The sequence below is a fragment of the Mesoplodon bidens genome (assembly GCF_964165515.1).
Source record: "Mesoplodon bidens genome assembly, chromosome: 18".
NCBI lineage: Eukaryota > Metazoa > Chordata > Mammalia > Artiodactyla > Ziphiidae > Mesoplodon > Mesoplodon bidens.
Window position 1 is genome coordinate 14,440,751 of NC_138175.1, and position 16,416 is coordinate 14,457,166.

The 16,416-nt window shown below is 46.7% G+C and overlaps 1 protein-coding gene across 1 annotated transcript in view; it reads right to left on the reverse strand.

The window, feature by feature from the left end:
- The window catches only part of HYDIN (HYDIN axonemal central pair apparatus protein), a 448,650-nt gene that overhangs the window by 24,864 nt on the left and 407,370 nt on the right, over positions 1-16,416 (reverse strand). The window contains exons 69-79 of the mRNA XM_081216141.1: positions 14,779-14,939; positions 12,346-12,443; positions 11,385-11,592; positions 10,004-10,216; positions 9,393-9,531; positions 8,180-8,345; positions 5,297-5,444; positions 4,659-4,866; positions 3,976-4,197; positions 3,360-3,529; positions 1,281-1,479 (exon numbers count right to left, since the gene is read on the reverse strand). Coding sequence (XP_081072267.1) covers positions 1,281-1,479; positions 3,360-3,529; positions 3,976-4,197; positions 4,659-4,866; positions 5,297-5,444; positions 8,180-8,345; positions 9,393-9,531; positions 10,004-10,216; positions 11,385-11,592; positions 12,346-12,443; positions 14,779-14,939 — 1,932 coding nt within the window. The remainder of the gene's footprint in view (positions 1-1,280; positions 1,480-3,359; positions 3,530-3,975; positions 4,198-4,658; positions 4,867-5,296; positions 5,445-8,179; positions 8,346-9,392; positions 9,532-10,003; positions 10,217-11,384; positions 11,593-12,345; positions 12,444-14,778; positions 14,940-16,416) is intronic.

Below are 16,416 nucleotides of genomic sequence, written 5' to 3' on the forward strand. Positions count from 1 at the left end.
TCTGGGAGAAGTGGGAAGCCAGTGCAGCCTGGAGTGGCCCCATCAAGTGTGTATCTTGGGAGGGTGCTCTGGCTCACTCCTCTGTGGAGACGGACTGGAAGAGGGCAGGAGAGAGAGCCTTGAGGAGTGAGAGGTGATGGCGGCAGCGGAGGTGGGAGAAGCAGGTACATTTCAAAGTCCGCATCTAAAGTACTGATCAAAATGCTGGCCTGGATCAGGCCAAGGTCAGGCTGGGCCTTGTCCTCCAGGATGACGTGGCCCACACGAATAGCACCCAGTGGTCACTGTCATTTGACCAGTCACTAAACTGCACCCCTCCCCTACACACTCCTTCTATCCTGCCCATATGTTTCCATTTTGTGCACAAAGGCGAGGGTCTCCAGTCCCTCCCTGTGAACTCCTGGAGGTGAGAGAACATGCTTAAGTCTCCTCTGCAGGATTTCTGCAAAGCACCTGACACAATGGGTGCTGAACGAGTGGTGAAAGAATGAACACTCGAATGAATCAATGACATCAGAAGAGATCCCATCACGGGCTCAGGTGCAGACACACCAGGTGGCCTGGTCCTGTTGCTCTCTGGCTTGATGGGAAGGCTGCCGGGAATACACCCCTCCCATTTTCTCTTGGTTGCTGAAATGTCCCATGCCTTGCCGAGGATCTTGGAAGGTCTTCAGTTTTCCAAAACTTCCTATTAAATGAAAATACTCCCACCAGACAGACACCTTAAACGTTAACCAGACACTGGGAGGAAAGGGATTAGCAGCAGGACTGGACCATTCCCTTCCTGTGAGGAGCACCTGGTTAGAAGGAAGGCCCTCAGTCAAATAGGATCCTGGGAGGTGTGGCTGGCTGGAGAATGTCAGTCTGTGTGGTGTTTAGGAAAGATGTCCCATAACTGAAAGGTACGTCTGCATACAGAGCTTAAAACAAGTCTCACCTCGTAACCTGAAAACACTACACGCCCTAATGTGGGACGAAAAGGACATGCTTGGGATGCTGCATCGGATAGTCTCAAACTTCTCCAAGAAAGAGAGTGTTTCTCCAGTGATCTCCTGTGATTACTTGTATCCTTTGATACAGTAAAGTTTGGTATTGAATGAGATCTATGTGATCCACTTGGGTCTGATATGACGATTCACCCCTTGGTGGGACTGGCTGACCCCCTGACAGAGCAGCTTGGGGGCAGGAGACTTTGAGGGGGTGGCAGGTGGGCTCAGGCGGGCAAAGAAGGGCAAGAAGGAGGGGGGCCAAGCCCGAGGATCTCCCCAACTGGCTCTTACCTTCATGTCAGTGCCTTTCCCTTTGATTTCAACTACTTGTTGTGAGAGCCCATTGATTTCAAAGGGGATGAGTTCTCGATAATTGATACTTTCTCGAGGATAAAAGATGATGGGAATCTCCAATGTCTTTCCTGGCTTCACCACATCAACTTGGAAGTTCACCTCGAGGTGGCTGGTGTTGGTGTACAAACACTCTAAGCTGGAGAAGATCAGGAGGAAGGTGTGTAAGCTCTCGGATGCCTGACCCAGAAGGGGAGATTTTGTCCCTTATTTCTCTGAGCTGGATCCACTGCTGGATGTCCTGCCCAGTTGTCTTGGGAGTCCAAATGTAAGGGCTGGAAGGGACTTCAGCAGTGATCCAGCCCGTGGTCTCCTGGGCACCGTCGAGTTACTTCCCCCAGATCACATCCAGAGATCCTGGCAGAGCCAGGCCTCCAATGCAAAGTCTCATGACCTTTTGCCCAGTGCTCTTTTCACTTTCTTTATCCTCTCTTCCTTGATAATGCAGCTCACAGTTTCGTACCCTTTCATAAGAAGGAAGCAGGTACATTTCAAAGGGCTTCCTGAAGTAACTGGGTGGTAAAGCACAGTGCGGAGGAGTATGTGTCCAGAGTCAGACAGACAGGAGTGTGGATCCGGGCTCTATCCCTAACTAGCCATGTGACCTGAGAACAGTTTACTCAGCCCATTTGGGTCTCTGTTTCCTCCTCTGTAAAATGCGGGTAGTGATGGCTACCTCATAAAGTTGTTGTGAGGATTAAATGAGATAAAGTGACTAAATCAGTCACTAGACAGGGCACAGAGGAAACATTCCATAAAGGTGAGCTATTATTATTATTGCTAATTGCTCAACTAGAAGGGACCTTCAAAGATCATGTCCACCCTCCTTCACTTGTGGGTAGGAAGCACGTAGACCTCCATTACAGCCCCTCCTCATCTGCCTTCTGGGTATTTAGAGAAGGACTCTAGCTAAGGCAATAAAATAGAGCGTAATGCCTTAAACAAAGTAAGACTCAGATTAAATTAAATCAGGCAAGGAGGAGTGTAGGTAGATAAGATTTTAAATTAGTATTTAAAATTACATGACACTTGTAATTTAACATTCCGGAGAATCATCATCATCATCACCAGCACCATCATCACCATCACCGCCACAACAGTAGCAGCAGATTAAAAAAACTGAGCATTTCCTATGTTCCGGGCACTGTACTCTCTCTAAAGGAACTAATTTAATCCTTCTAATAGCCCTATGGGGAGATATGACTATCCCCCACTTCAGGCAAGGAGACAGAGGCACAGAGAGTTTAAAAATTTTGCCCAAGGTCACATAGCTAGGGAAGTGCTGGGATTTGAACCTAGACCTGTGCTGTGTGATATGGTAGCCACTAGACACATGTGGCTCTTAAAGTTAAAATTAATTAAAATAAAATAAAATAAAATAAAGTTCTGTTCTGCAGTGGCACTAGCCACATTTCAAGTGCTCCACAGCCACATGCAGCTATAGGCTACCGTACTGGACAGTGCAGATATACATCATTTCTGACACTGAAGAAAGTTCAATTGCAGAGTACTAATCTGGAGAACTTTGAATAAACATAGGTCTCTGGGCCAGTTTTGTTTTCTTAGATCTGGAATAGGGCCCAGAAACCTGGACCGGAACATTCTACACAGGGATGGCACAGAGAGGCTGGATTTGAATCAGAAGGCTCAGGCTCAGTTTAGATCTGCCCTTTACTGCAAGGTCACTGGCCTGAGAAATTAACTTTTTAACTCTCCAAACCTCAGTTCCCACATCTATTACATGCGGAAAATAAACGGAAGCCATCAAGCCTCTTGTCAGGTCATTCGGCATTGCCCTCCTCATTTCCAGAAGGGGATTTTTTTTTAGCAGAGTAGCTCATGGCTATCCAAGTATGAGTGTTAGCGGTGGGGAAAGGAGACTCAGGATTCACGCCCACCTGTGTTTGAGGCTTTCCCATAATCCTTCCTTCTCTGTCCTGGCAGGACCTCACCTGTGTGGAGGCTGTAGGACCCACAGGAGTGGCAGAATCATCTGGAAGCTCTGGGAAGTCTGCTTACCTCACAGACGTCTCTTCTTTGTTGGTGACAACTAGGATTTGTTTGTATGGGGGCATCCCAGCTTGGTAGATGAAGCAGGTCCCAAAGTTGTAGCTGGTGAAGGAGAAATGGACGGCTGGGCTCACGGCACAGCCTGAGATGCTGCACAAAAATGTTGGACCGTGGCTGATCTGTGGGAAGGAAATGGCAGGTGGAGTGTGATTAGAAGTGAGAGGAAAGGGCCCTTACGCCCTCAGGTGAAGGAGGGAAACAGTCGAGTGCTTAAAAAAAATTCAGGTCTCAGGGCTCCATCTGCAGAGATTCTGATGAACAGTTTACATGTTTATTTAAGGAAAGCAAGGTGGACTACTCTGCAACTGGGCCCAACATGGGCTCTTGCTTTGCTCCTGCAGCGATGATTCAGCTTGAAGGCGGAGGGGTGTGCAGAGGCTGCCAGTCCTTACCCAACATCTGCCTCCCAGGGCCTCCTCATTAGCAGGACTCTGGCTGCCAATGTGCCTGGGCAGCACGCTTGACTTCCCATCCTTCCTTGCAGCTAAGGGTGGCCATCAGACATCGTTCTCAAGACAGAATGCTGTGAATGCGTTCAGTGTTGGACAATGTTAAATGGTCTCACCTTGATTTTGAGTTCCAGGCCCTTCAAGACACATTTCTTAAATGGCTGGAAAGACAGGGAGGCGTGTGCACTCTGCCCCACATCCACACTGCCATCCATGGGTGAAAATTCCAAGTACTGCAGCAGGGACTTGGGGCCGGATAGCTCTGCCTGGAAGCTGACGTTGAACCTTCCGGTGTTGATAAAGCTGAATTCACACTGGACACGTTCATTCAACTCCACCTGAGAAAGAACAGAGTTGAATGTTGAGTGAATGCAAACCATGGTTCCCTGCTGTGGGGTCAGGATATGCTACATGTTGGGGGAAAATACCCTTTGGGAAATAGTGATGGCAGATGATGTTCGTGAGCCGAGTATCATTAGCTCAGAGAGTCCAGCAAGAGCTACTAAGTGAGCAGAGTGAGATGACGATTTAGTTCTTAGATCTCACTTGGTAGCAAAACATCCTTCTGTAGGTTTAAGACAAGCATTTCCCCCTTCTCTCCCATCTCTCCACCCTCTGAAGAGTAAAATAAGCTTTCACATGAAAACCATGCACATTCTGGGGGTGGAGCTGCTCCTGGCATGTTTCTGTTCTCCTGGTCTCCCCGGCATTTGAAACAGAGATTCAGCTACTACTCACTTGTACTGCTTTTCCCAACCAGTGTGGAAACAGAGAGAGCGAGGCCCTCTCACATCTTTACCTCACAGAAGTTGAGAGTGGTGGTCTGGTTGGGAGTCAAGAGAGTGGTGGTGCCAGTCTTGTCCTTGCACTTGACCTCTACATTCATAGAGTAGCCCTCAGCCTTGACATTTAAGGTCAGAGGGTGGGCTTTCTTTTTCACATTGCAGATCAAATTGAAGTTCACTTCTCCTTCCTGCTTCGGTGTGAAGGAAATATCAATTGGAAACCTGGTTGGGGAAGAAGACAGCAGATTAGATAACTAGACCAACCTGTTAAAGAAGCTTGACTACTAAACTATGATACACGAGGAGGAAAAGGCATCCTAACTCCAAATCACGATGAATTTTGAAGATTTGCCAGGCACGGCAGGCCACTGCTTCATGGATTTGCAAACACAGTGGATAGCAAGGAAAAGAATATAAACAGAAGAAAATACTGAGAACAAGAGCTTAAAGCTCTCAGTGCTCTACGATTCACGAGGAAAATTCACAACAGGGAATAAGTAGGAGAGAGATGGACTTGTAATGTCTAAGTTTTAGAGTGGGGAGCGACTTCAGGGATGGGGCACCCTAAGGGAAACCGATTCTCCTGGCTGGCGGGCCTGGGACCCTGCCATGCTGGGCGAGTGCAGTCCTGGGGGCCTTCCTTTCTGTTTACCTGGACAGCGGTGGCACCCAGCCTTCCATGGGACATACGACCAGGCTGTTGCTGAAACCTTCAGAATACCGGGAGGTGTCCTGGAAGGCAAAATGGAACCGCTGCTCCTCCTGGTTGGTGATCTTCACGGTCTCCCTGGCCTCTCTGCCTGCGGTGGGGAGGGAAGGGAAACACCGCCCTCAGGGAGGCCTCGTGCCGGCTCCTGACCCACCTCAGGAGGCACGAGGAAGCCTTCGTAGAAGAGGCTCCGCAGCTTCCTTCCCTTCCTCTTCCCAGTTCCTCGGCCTTTGGCCTCCTCTCTTCCTTCTTTTTGCTCTACAAGGGTCCTTCCTCCCAAAGGGACTCTATCTCTTCCTTCTAGAACTTTACCCCATCAACTGCCTGCTCCTCTTGGGTGGCTGCTCTGCCTGGGTCACAGCTCTCCTGGGATCCTCCCTTGTTCCTTCAGACCCAATGCCTTCCTGCTTTTGTTAATGGGGGCTGGTAGGCCCCTCAGCTCTGCCCGTATCTCTGCAAACAACCCCTGCATCAGACTCTTTCGAATTAGGCTTTGGGTATGTCATGAGTGTGCTGACAGGGCCCCGACTAATACATCTCCTATCACTGTTTTGCTTTTTCTTACTTTCCTTGACTATTGTAGAGCATTTATTTTTCCACATGAACTTTAGAATCATTTTTTCCAACTCCCCCCTCACCCCAATCATTTTGCAACTAAGGTTGTCAGATTTAGCAAATAATTTTTTAGTATAAGTATGTCCCAAATATTGCGTATTGCATGGCATTCTGAACTATTATTCATTGTTATCTGAAATTCAGATTTAACTGTGCATCCTGTATTTTATCTGACAACCCTAGTTGGGACTTTAATTGAAACTCGATTAAATTTGCATTTAATTTTGGGAGAATTGACAAATGTTCAGATCTTGTTTGGGGGCATTTTAATAAGATTTTATAGTTTTATTCATATAGGTCCTGTGCTTTTCTCGTTACGTTTATCCTTAGCTATTATATAGGTCTTATGAATGGAATTTTTTGTTTGTTTCTAGGTGCTTACTGCTAAAAGAAAGAGAAACCATTGATTTTTGCACACCTCTTGCATCCAGCCATTCCTACATTATCTTGTTGATTCAAGTAGTTTTGCTTTTCTCTAGAGTCTCTTGAGGTTATCTATGTATGAAGTCATCAGCAACAGCATAATGAGATAATTTTGCCTCTTTTTTCCCCAATGTTTATGTCAATTATTTAATTTTCTTGTTTTACTGTATTTGCTAAAATCACTAAGAAAGGGTTCAATAATGACGGTGATAATGAACATCCTTGCCTAATTCCTGATTTTAATTGAAGTGAGTTTAGTAGTTTATTACCAGATAATATCTGCCCCTTGATTTTGGTTAATCTTCTTTATTTATGTTTTTCCCTCTATTCCTATTTTACTATTAGAGCTTTTGTTGAGAATGTCTGCTGAATTTTAGCAATGATTTTTTTTTTTTTTTTTTTTTTTTTTTTTTTTTGGTACGCAGGCCTCTCACTGTTGTGGCCTCCCCCGTTGCAGAGCACAGGCTCCGGACGCACAGGCTCAGCGGCCACGGCTCACGGGCCCAGCTGCTCCGCGGCATGTGGGATCTTCCCGGACCGGGGCACGAACCCGTGTCCCCTGCATTAGCAGGCGGACTCTCAACCACTGTGCCACCAGGGAAGCCCCAGCAATGACTTTTCAGTATATATCAGTATGATCACCTGGTTCTTCTTTAATCTGTTGATGTAACAATTATATTGAAATGCACCATCATTGCATTCCTAGATTAAACCCTGTTTCTCTTATTATTCTTATGCTACATTGCTCATTTATTTGTTCAAAACCTTACTAAATGCCACAATCTCCTCCTATCTGTTTATATGTATCAGTATAAGAAATGTATGGAAGTAAGACACATCATATTGTTAACACTGGTTTCCTTTGACAGAAAGGAAAGGATGAGATAGAATGGGGGGGATGATTATTACATTTTTCCTTATACAACACCACATTGATTGACGTATAAAGAATATTACTTTTATAAATAATAAAATCTAATGAATTACTAAAAAATCCTCTGACTTTAGTTGTATTTTACACACACACACACACACACACACAAGATCACATCCATGTGATAGATTCACAGTGTTATAAGGGACTTGCTAATCACTTCCTTTATGTCCTTCAAGTCTCGCCTCAAATGTCACCTTCCCAATGCCCACTAGCATTCCTTATTCCCCTACCCTGCTTTATTCTTCTCTGGAACACTTATCAACATCTGACATGCTATACATTTTGCTTTTTCATGTTTTGGTAGTCTGCTTCCTGCTACTAGAATGTAACCATCATGACGGTCAGGACTTGGGCTTTGTCCATCGCATTCCCAGCTCACAGAAGAGTGCCTGGCTCACACAGGGGGCTCAGTAATATTTGTTGAGCTGGATAAAAGTGTGAAAGGGTGGCAGAGAAATGTGATCACTTTGGCACAGAACAAGCAGCAAACAGATACAGCCATAATCTGGGGGCACATGCAAGCAGGATGGGGCTGACATGAGGATCTGGAAATAAACATCGTCAGTCCAGGCCCCAAAGGAATCTTCCAAGTAGGCTCTGCAGCAAGCCTCCTAAATTTCCTTAGGTTATTGGTGTGTGGGTTTAGAAGACACTTGATGGAAATTAGATTGAGAGGTTGAGTATTTTGTGGCCTTGTGAATAGTGATAGAGGCCCTCTGATATGCTTCTGGAAGGCACCAGGAAGAGCTCCCCACCCATGTCTGCTCCTGCAGCGCATTGCTGGGCTGGTCCCACGCCCCTCCCCCACAGGTCATGCCAATTCTAAATATAAACCAACAGGGCAGCCTTACCAATGAGGAGACAACTGAAGTTGAGATGTGACTTGTCCAGATTGATGAGAGGGTCAGTGGCTTTGCCTACCAGCAGGAAAGGGACTGTGATGTTGTGTTCGGGGATTAAGAAAGTCCAGAATGCTTCCGAGATGTCCAGATGGAAAGGTGTGAACTGGAAGATGATCTGAGAAGGCAGTTTGTAGCAGAGCAGTTAGAGGCACTCCTGTGTGTCTCCTCCACGTGCCCTTAGAGGCTTGCCAGCCCTGGGGTTACGCTGGCTGACATCACCAGGTCATCACTTCCTTTCCACCCTCTTTGTAAGGGCACGTAAGTTTAGCTGTACCAGCAACATCAATTTCTGTTGGCCCAGCCCACCAAGTATTTCTAGGGGGGTCTACCCCACTCACAGGCTCTGCTGGCTAGGCTGCCATATTTCATGCCATGTCTTTGGAGGGCATGTGAAAATGGAAAGATTCAGGGTAGAAGCTTGTAATTTGGGCTTTTTCTGAAAAGTCTGGGAGAACTGGCAACATTGAGCCCACTGCTCTGTATGGTGACCTTCCAGAGAAGCACTGTGGCCAACTAGCCCTGGTGCCCATCATTCCCTATCACTGTCCCCTTGGCCTGCATCATCCATTTGTATGGTCTTCCTGAAGGCAACTGAATTCGGAATTTCCGTTTCATGGATTTATTTCTGCCTCCAAGATTCTCTGTGGAATTTACAGGACATAGGGCCCACGGATCTGTTTTGGCCAGCACGTTCGTATTTCTTTAAGTCTGTCCCTCTGCTCTAAATCACTGTGTGGACATTAGGACTAAACCATGGAACATGACTCCACTTTTCTGTTTTGCCCTTTGGCCTGACCAAGTAAAAATACATCTGTGTCCTTTCATTGCTGTCAGTCCCTTGGACAAAAATAACTCTTTACTTCTTATTCTTGTATGAGTCCTAGTAGAGTCCCCAGGCATTGGTGTCCAACTCTCCTTTCCTTGCTTTAATAATCTCAATTTTTAAAACTTCTGTTTCTCCATGGCCTACCAAGAGAGCTCGGGTTTGTCTTGTCCATGAGGACTGCCTAACACATAGAGTAGCCACTCAAGAAACACTTGTTGATGGACACACCCTTAGGCTGTTCTCCCTAACTGTACCCATGCTCTACCGCAGACCTGCTATGCAGAGGGGCATAGAGTTAATAAAGTCCTGGGTCAAGCGGTCCCCATTCATACACACCTCAGCTTTCTTTTCAGGGAGGATGAGGCCCTTTTCTGTAAGGCATATGAAGGCTGGAGGGTTCTGGAGACTTTCAATTTCTTCAGAGACCCAGCAGAAGGAGTAGGTGCTATTGGTTGGGTTCAGTATTGTAAAAGTCCTGGCCGAGGGGGGGAAGAATAGATAGCAGAGAGTGAGAGAGGGGCTTGAGGATTAAGAGGAACTTTTCTAGACTGTTCCCTAGCATACTTCCTTTATGTGGGAATCAGAACCGTTCTGAGCACTTCGTTACTGCAGAAACAAAAACTGCATCTCACTTGGGGATCCCAAGTGTGGCTAGAGTTCTGGATTTTGGAATAATAATGACACCAAGGGCTCTTCTGTCCCAGTGATCCTCTGTGGTCAAGGCAGTGGTCAGGGATCCTATTTTTATGTCTTCCAAGTTTTCCAGAGTGTCAAAATTAGGGAGACAGAAGTCAGCTTCCTCACGGAGGCAGTTCTCTAAAGTCAAACCCCAGGATAGCAAGCGTGCTTCTACGTGTCAGTCTAGCTTGCTACTCTGAATGCCTCCTCTGAGTTTTTAGAAGGACTGACGGATATGAACTCAACTAGTGCAAACCTAAATGACTCACCGGAGATTCTTCCCTCCTATGCCCACGCTGGTGAACTCAATCACCCGGGTGTTTGGATCCAGAGCCCCACCACTAGGCCCTCGGAGAGCTGGGTTGCGCCGATGACCGCTGATGTAGTCCGAGTCTTTCAGGTCAAAATGGCAGAAGGGCAGGGAGCTCCGCCCTTTTGCTGACAGGACTGGGCCTTGCTCTCCAGGTGGCAGGTTAGGAATCCTGAGAGGATAAGGTTATTTTGGTCTATTTTTAACTTTTTAATCGATTTTTGCTTTCGTGGTTGGAAATGAATATGCCACCCACCAGAATGTGAGCTCCATGAGAGCAGAGGCTGGGTCTGTCTCGGTCAACAATACAACCTCAGTGCCTTGAACAGTACATGATACATAGTAAGTGGTCACTAATTAGTTGTGGAGTGGATGGATGCATGAATGGGCAGAGTATGAGGGGCCTGAATTCTGGTTCCTTCTGTGTACCTTACTATGGCCTCATGTTACTTCCTTTGCCAATGGTGAGAAAACCTCCCTGCTATAAGGTCAGCACAGTCTTTCCCTCTGGGCTCTTTCATAGGCATCTAGTGGGATACGAAAAAGGACTCAGACATCCTTACAAAACTACCCTGAGCTCCTTGGAGAAAGTACACTAGTTGTGAGCAGACCTCGAGCCCCAGCACCAAGCTTAGGTGGCCCAGGTGTGGGAAAGGTCCCTGCAGTGTGATTGCAGGGTTTCTATAGGTCTTATTGTTCACATAGGTCTCTGCCACCCCATGCCATGGATCACAGACTTCCTCTAAGGTAGGTGTTCTCCATGGAGCTGGCCGGGGAGTGGGTACCACATCAGGGACTTTTGTTGCCAGATGTTACTGGATTGACTCTCCTCTAACTGGACCTGGGCCCCATCTGTCCCTCGCTTACTATGTACCAGGTCCACCTCCTCCATCGCCACCACCACCTAATGTTTATCGTACTTATTGCGTGCCAGGCACTGTTTTAAGCTCTTCACTTGAATTAGCTCATTTAGTCTTCACAACTCTACAAGGTGGGTATTGTCATTTGCATTTTACATAGGAGGAAACTGAGTCTCAGAAAAGGTACAAGAAAGCTTTCCCAAGTTCACACTTGCCCCAGGACTGGAACCCAGCTGGCTGCCCACCATCCTGTTGCCCAGAGGAATCCTGTACGTGGCTGGGAAGGGGAGGTGGGCGGGAGGCAGGGTCTACAGAGGGTTGACGAGCTATACCAAAGACTGGATTCTCCTTGTTCTCCAAAGGGAAATGTGGCAACGTGGGGCTGAGGAGGGGTCTGGGGCTGGAAAGAACGGTGGGCGTGGTGGGACAGAAGAGGGGCTAGGAGCTGCAGCGCTTTGTGCTGGGAGATCATCTCCTTACTGGCAGAAAAGATGGCTCTCGAAGTCTCCAGCCTCCACTGGGGAGAATTTCACTTTGAGCTTCTGAGTCTTCCCCACGGGCACCATGCCCGAGACGGGCTCCACAGAGAAGGGTGGCAGGGAAGCTTTGTTCCAATGGTCCATGGCACCGTCCAGGGTGCTGCCCATGTGCAGTGTGCCCTGGCTAAGCTGGTCATTTTGGGAGAAACCTGGGGGCAGATAGAGCGCCAGTGATATTCTGCACCTGCAGTGGGAGGGCAGGTGTAAGGCAGCCCACTCACAGGCCCTGGGCACCCTCTGTGGGCTCACCTCTGCTAGCAGGTACACTTTGGGCCCCGGGGCCCAAAGAATGGGCTCCCATCTCTCACACGAGACTCATGAAAAATACTTCCATTGATTACATCAAGTTTTCATGTTTGTTTCCTTTTGGCTCAAGGGGGTGGGTCAAGTAGATGTCTGTGGGTCATGTGCCTCAAGAATAATGGGCTGTGAACATAATGTTCGGAGAATCATTGCTTTAAAGTAGGGGTTCATAATCTGGGGGCCCATGGAAAAGGGCTCATTAGCAAGGTCTGGGAATCTCCAAGTTGAAAGAGAATTAACAGATAATTGCCCACTAAGTGTTGGGCTCTTTTTAAAGTGCAAATTGGGTATGGGTGTGTATTTTCCTGGGGAGACAGTTCATAGCTTTTATCAGTTTCTCCAAGAGTCTGTAATCTTCTAGAAGGTTAAGATCTAAAAGAAAAGATGCCTAGGGATCTGTGTGGGCCCCAGGAAGGCAGATCTCAGCTCTTGAGTTTCTCAGGCCCTTTTGGCTCTGCAGATGCCAGGAGGCCTCTGTTCTGCTTCTCCTTTGCTTCTTAGGGGGCCGTTGGAGCAGTGCTTGCTTCTCCATGAACAAGGCTCTTGTACTAACTGGGGACCCAGTTCAAGCCCTAGGTTTTACCCGTCACCGCATTTACCTTGGTTATCTGGCATTGCAAAGCTGACAGCCTTTGCCGTCTCTTCTGAGATCCAGCTGAATTCCAGCTGCACATTTCCTGAATTAATCAGTTCAAACCTGCAAACAGATCAGGGAATGGAATTGAGAAATGTGCTTCAGATTTTTGTCCTGTCTGCACATCATCTGTACCGTTAACTTTTTTAAGTCAAGTCACTTCGTTTCTTAAATATTTCTTCAAAGACAAGTTTTAAGCAATTTTATCTGAAATCATGCATGCGATATGCTAGTTATATTTCCTTCTAAAACACACACACAAATATATATATAGCTATTAAAAGTAAAAGTATGCAGATGTTTAGCACTTAAATCGTCTTGCATACTACCAGCAGCCTGTGCAATGAGCTCTCCGCCTGCATCATGGTAATCCTGAAAAATTCCCATGAGAGAGGAAACAAACTCTATTTCACAAGACAGCACCTCCCTCGGGTGCAAATTCCAAAGCCTCTCCTTTCCTGAATCACTTTCCACCAGAAACAATGTCCTTGTGGTCAGAAACCCTTTGACTCCTGCCTCAGATGCCTTCACTGGCTGAGACACATACTTGTCTCAAATTCTCAATTAGTGGAGACTTTTCTTGTCTCAAGTTTCCCTGCTCTAAGACAAGAACTGGGAGATAGAGGCTTTTTCTGGAATCACGATTAAACTTGATCACAGTCACAGCAAGAGGATGAGGCCTTGATGTAAGAAAATGGTTGTGCAAGAGAAAGAAACACACATGCTCTTCCCAGTTTTAGGGGAGAAGTGGGAGCTGAGAGTTGCGGGGGGCGGGGCAGTAGGTCTAAAGGTGGGGTTTAGGGGTTAGATTCCCATTATCCGGTCCCGGTAGACCATGTAGCTGTGCCTGAAGTCAAGTGCTTTGGCCTCAGGGGCTTGTGTGAATTTATGAATTGTGTGAATTTATGAGCACTGGTCTTTATCCTAAAGCAAATCTTTATAAAGAGGAGAAATCTCAGTGGCACAGAATACTCCTAGTAAAACGCATTCTTGGTTTAGGTCCAGGAGTGAACAAATGCTCTGTAAAGGGCCAGATAGTAAGGTTTTTGGCTTTGTGTGCCAGAGATTTCCGCAGCAACTGCTCCCTCTGCTGTGGAAGTGCAGAAGCAGCCGTGGACGATAATAAACAGACGGGCACAGCTGTGTGTCCACATAACTGTATCTATAAAAATAAACAGCTGGCTGGGTTTGGTCCACGGGCCAGAGTTTGCCAACCCCTGCTGTAGGTGAAATGGCCTTCAGCAGAAGATCCCACTTCCTGCTTCCTCTCTTTTGGTTCTATAATAATTTGAGAGGACGCCTTAAGTGCCACAAATGCAGAATGAGTTGAACAAGTTAATTACTAATTTTTACAATGCAGAGATGTCAGTGGCTTACGCTTTTGTGTTTGCAGTTCTCAAAGAATAGTCACAGGCTTTCTCTCTGTCTGTGTCGCTCTCTCTGCCTGAAGGCCCTTTTTCTCACTTCCTCACCTGGCCACCTCCTATTTCTCCTCCAAAGTTCAGCTGGGCCACCACTTTGTCCGGGAAGCCTTCCCAGACACTTGCCTCTCCCCGTGTCTTGGTCTGCTTTAGGTACGCTTCCTGCAAACCCAGAGCACTATACTGCAACCATCAGTTGAACTACTTTCACCCATTTCCCCCAACACCCACTACGAGCTCTTTGAGAGCAGGACCCACAGCATCCTTGTATCACCTGAGTGTGGTTAAAGGGTTACCATAACCCTTTCTCCTTCTAAGGACAATTTCGACTTTGAATTAATTTTCTAGTTCTGCTTCCGTGGAAGCCTGATAAGAGAAATGTCAGCCATATTATTAGACAACTTTGTTTATAGTAAAAATGACCCGATTGGTAAGTTGCTTTGGGCGGGACTGGGAGGAATCATGACTCCCTGGAGGGAGGCCATAGCACTGGGGTTCTCTGAGTGTAGTGACTCTTGTAACTGGGCATGTCCCTTGCAGGGATCCTGGAAGCTATAGCCATGGAGTGGTTAGGAGAAATGTTGGCTTCTGTTGGTCACGGCCTTCTAAGCTAAGATGGACCCCACGCCCGCTAGCGTAGGTATCCTCCAAGCTGTCACCTGGGGCAGGGGCAACAGGAATAGTTCCTGGGTGGTGATACGGGCTGTTGCAAGGACTGTTCCCACCGAAGCCCATTGCCTGATGCCACCTTCCCGGTAAGACTGTGTTTCCAGGTCTACATCTTGATTTCCAAGTGTGAACTTCAATAGTTTTGTGGGTCTGAATGTTTCATTGGACCTACAAAGACCCTCTGGTGCGCAGATGTGATGTCTGGTCTATGCTGTTGTGGACACTGAATAAATGTTTGATGAAGGAGCCAGTGAATGATGGAGAGAAAGAACTTCTCTGAGAGTGTCAGGAGGCTTCTGATGACTCACTCAAACACTCGGGTCTGGGGAACCAGTGTCTCCTTAAAGTGCACATCGCTCGTCTGGCACTTGTATGAAGCGAAATTCACGTTGGCACTGATCTGCAGCTGCAGTTCTTGGTAGTTTTCTTCTAGTACTGAGTAAGCAGGCTCAGGATCCGTCTCTATCACCTGTAACAAAGGCAGCCGTGTCCTCAGTGATGCAGAGCCACCTGCCTCACAGGAATAATGGGGAGATAAAACAGTGCTTCCTTCTACCCAGGCAAATGAGAACCAACTCACAGACTCAAGTTCCAGAAGAAATGATGAGGCCAAACCTATAATCTAGAAACAATAAATGCTGGAGAGGGTGTGGAGAAAAGGGAACACTCTTGCACTGCTGGTGGGAATGTGAATTGGTACAGCCACTATGGAGAACAGTATGGAGGTTCCTTAAAAAACTACAAATTGGGCCTCCCTGGTGGCGCAGTGGTTGAGAGTCCGCCTGCCGATGCAGGGGATACGGGTTCGTGCCCCGGTCCGGGAGGATCCCATGTGCCGCGGAGCGGCTGGGCCCGTGAGCCATGGCCGCTGAGCCTGCGCATCCGGAGCCTGTGCTCCGCAGCGGGAGAGGCCACAACAGTGAGAGGCCCGCATACCGCAAAAAAAAAAAAAAAAAAAAAAAAAAAAAAAAACTACAAATAGAACTACCATATGACCCAGTAATCCCACTACTGGGCATATACCCTGAGAAAACCATAATTTAAAAAGAGTCATGTACCAAAAGGTTCATTGCAGCTCTATTTACAATAGCCAGGAGATGGAAACAACCTAAGTGTCCATCATCGGATGAATGGATAAAGAAGATGTGGCACATATATACAATGGAATATTACTCAGCCATAAAAAGAAATGAAATTGAGCTATTTGTAATGAGATGGATGGACCTAGAGTCTGTCATACAGAGTGAAGTAAGTCAGAAAGAGAAAGACAAATATCATATGCTAACACATATATATGGAATTTAAGAAAAAAAAAGTCATGAAGAACCTAGGGGTAAGACAGGAATAAAGACACAGACCTACCAGAGAATGGACTTGAGGATACGGGGAGGGGGAAGGGTAAGCTGGGACGAAGCGAGAGAGTGGCATGGACATATATACACTACCAAACGTAAAATAGATAGCTAGTGGGAAGCAGCCGCATAGCACAGGGAGAGCAGCTCGGTGCTTTGTGACCACCTAGAGGGGTGGGATGGGGGGGTGGGATAGGGGTGGGAGGGAGGCAGACGCAAGAGGGAGGGGATATGGGGACATATGTATATGTATAACTGATTCACTTTGTTATAAAGCAGAAACTAGCACACCATTGTAAAGCAATTATACTCCAATAAAGATGTATAAAAAAAAAGAAATAGGAAAGGAAGAAATCGAACAACAAGAAATTACTGAGAGCATCACGACTGCACAGGCATGAGTTCTGGGGTCAGATACCTCCAAGAAGGTAGAATAAAGGAAATCATAAAGGTAGGAATAGATATTCATGAAACAGAAAATAAATCTAAAACAGAGAGGACCAATGAAACTAAAAGCTGTTTATTTGAAAAGATTTAGAAAACCTGTGGTGAGAATGATCAAGAAGAAAAAAAGAGAAAACACACATAACAAAT